Raw genomic sequence first — 1,217 nt, 5'->3', positions numbered from 1 at the left:
TTCCCATAAGGATTCTGCGGGGTCCTTTGCTTCATAAGTTGAGATTACTTTGAAAAGCATCCTATAAAGATTGTTGTCCTGGATCATTCCCACTGCTCGAACGTCATCGTTAAGGCTAATTTTTACATGATCAGTAGTGAAGACCACTGTGTAATTCTTTCTGGTACACGCTCCTACAGAGAATAAATTCTTTTTCATGGTTGGCACATAAAGAACATTTTCAAGCCTGCCATCATGCCAGGCACCGTCGACAAATCTTTTGATTAGAATTGTGCCCTTGCCTTTGATCTCATGTAAACCTTGATCTGCGAGCGATATAAAATTATTGCTTGTTTCCACGAATTCATGAAACCAGTTCTTATTAAATGTCATATGGCAGGAGGCGCCACTATCCAGAAACCATAGATTCTTACGGTCAGAATTGTCAAAATCAGAATCCACATAAAAGGCACTTGTATTCTGTTTTTTATCTTTAGACTCGGATTCATTGTCCTTGATTTTCTGCAGTCTCTTGCGACAATATTTAATTGAATGTCCAATTTTGTGACAGTAGTAGCATTCAGTAGTAGATTTATGATCGCTCTTCCTTTTTTTATTTTCTTCACGCTGCACAGATTGCTTGGGTTTGCTGACTTTGACAGCTGCCAAGGCATTGGCTGTTTCATTTATTGTTGTTAAGCGACTTTCTTCTTTTAAAAGACGAAATCTTAGGTTGTCCAGCGATTGCCTTGTTGGATCAACGCTGTCCCAAGCGGTTATCAGAGCGTTATACTTGGAAGGAAGACTTCCAAGTATTTTTGCCATGAGCGTTACACAGAGACTGGCTCATCTACATCTCTCAGCTGACGTGCCATGTTTTCTACTGTGGCAAAGTGTTTGGCAATTGAGTCGTTCTCTGACATTCTGTAATCATGAAAACGTGTCATTAGATGCAATTTATTTACCTCACTCTGTTGTTCGTGTATCGAACAAAGTTTGGCCCACATTTCAGCTGAGGACTTGCATGTAATGAGATATTCAAGTTGTTCACTTTCCATGGAGGATGAAAGAATGAACATTGCTTTCGCATCCTTTTTAATCCAAACCTGCTTCTCAGCAGCCTCTTCAGGTTTCAGCATTTTTCCTTGGACTATTTGAAGGATGTCGTTCGCTGTTAAAATGGCCTTGATCTGAAACTTCCAGGATTGGAAGTTTGTGCCATTAAATTTAAAGACATT

At 39.6% G+C, this 1,217-nt stretch overlaps 1 protein-coding gene across 1 annotated transcript; it reads right to left on the bottom strand.

The window, feature by feature from the left end:
- Positions 1-48: 48 nt before the first annotated feature.
- On the bottom strand, positions 49-804 carry LOC108720573 (uncharacterized; the record flags this gene model as incomplete). Its single annotated transcript, XM_018444663.1, has 1 exon — positions 49-804. A coding segment is annotated over exon 1 (756 nt), but the record flags the coding sequence as incomplete, so codon positions are not given.
- Between the last annotated feature and the right edge of the window lie 413 nt (positions 805-1,217).

This window comes from Mycetomoellerius zeteki, unplaced genomic scaffold (assembly GCF_001594055.1).
Source record: "Mycetomoellerius zeteki isolate Tzet28-1 unplaced genomic scaffold, Tzet1.0 scaffold1524, whole genome shotgun sequence".
Lineage (NCBI taxonomy): Eukaryota > Metazoa > Arthropoda > Insecta > Hymenoptera > Formicidae > Mycetomoellerius > Mycetomoellerius zeteki.
This window is presented reverse-complemented; position numbering and strand designations above follow the sequence as displayed.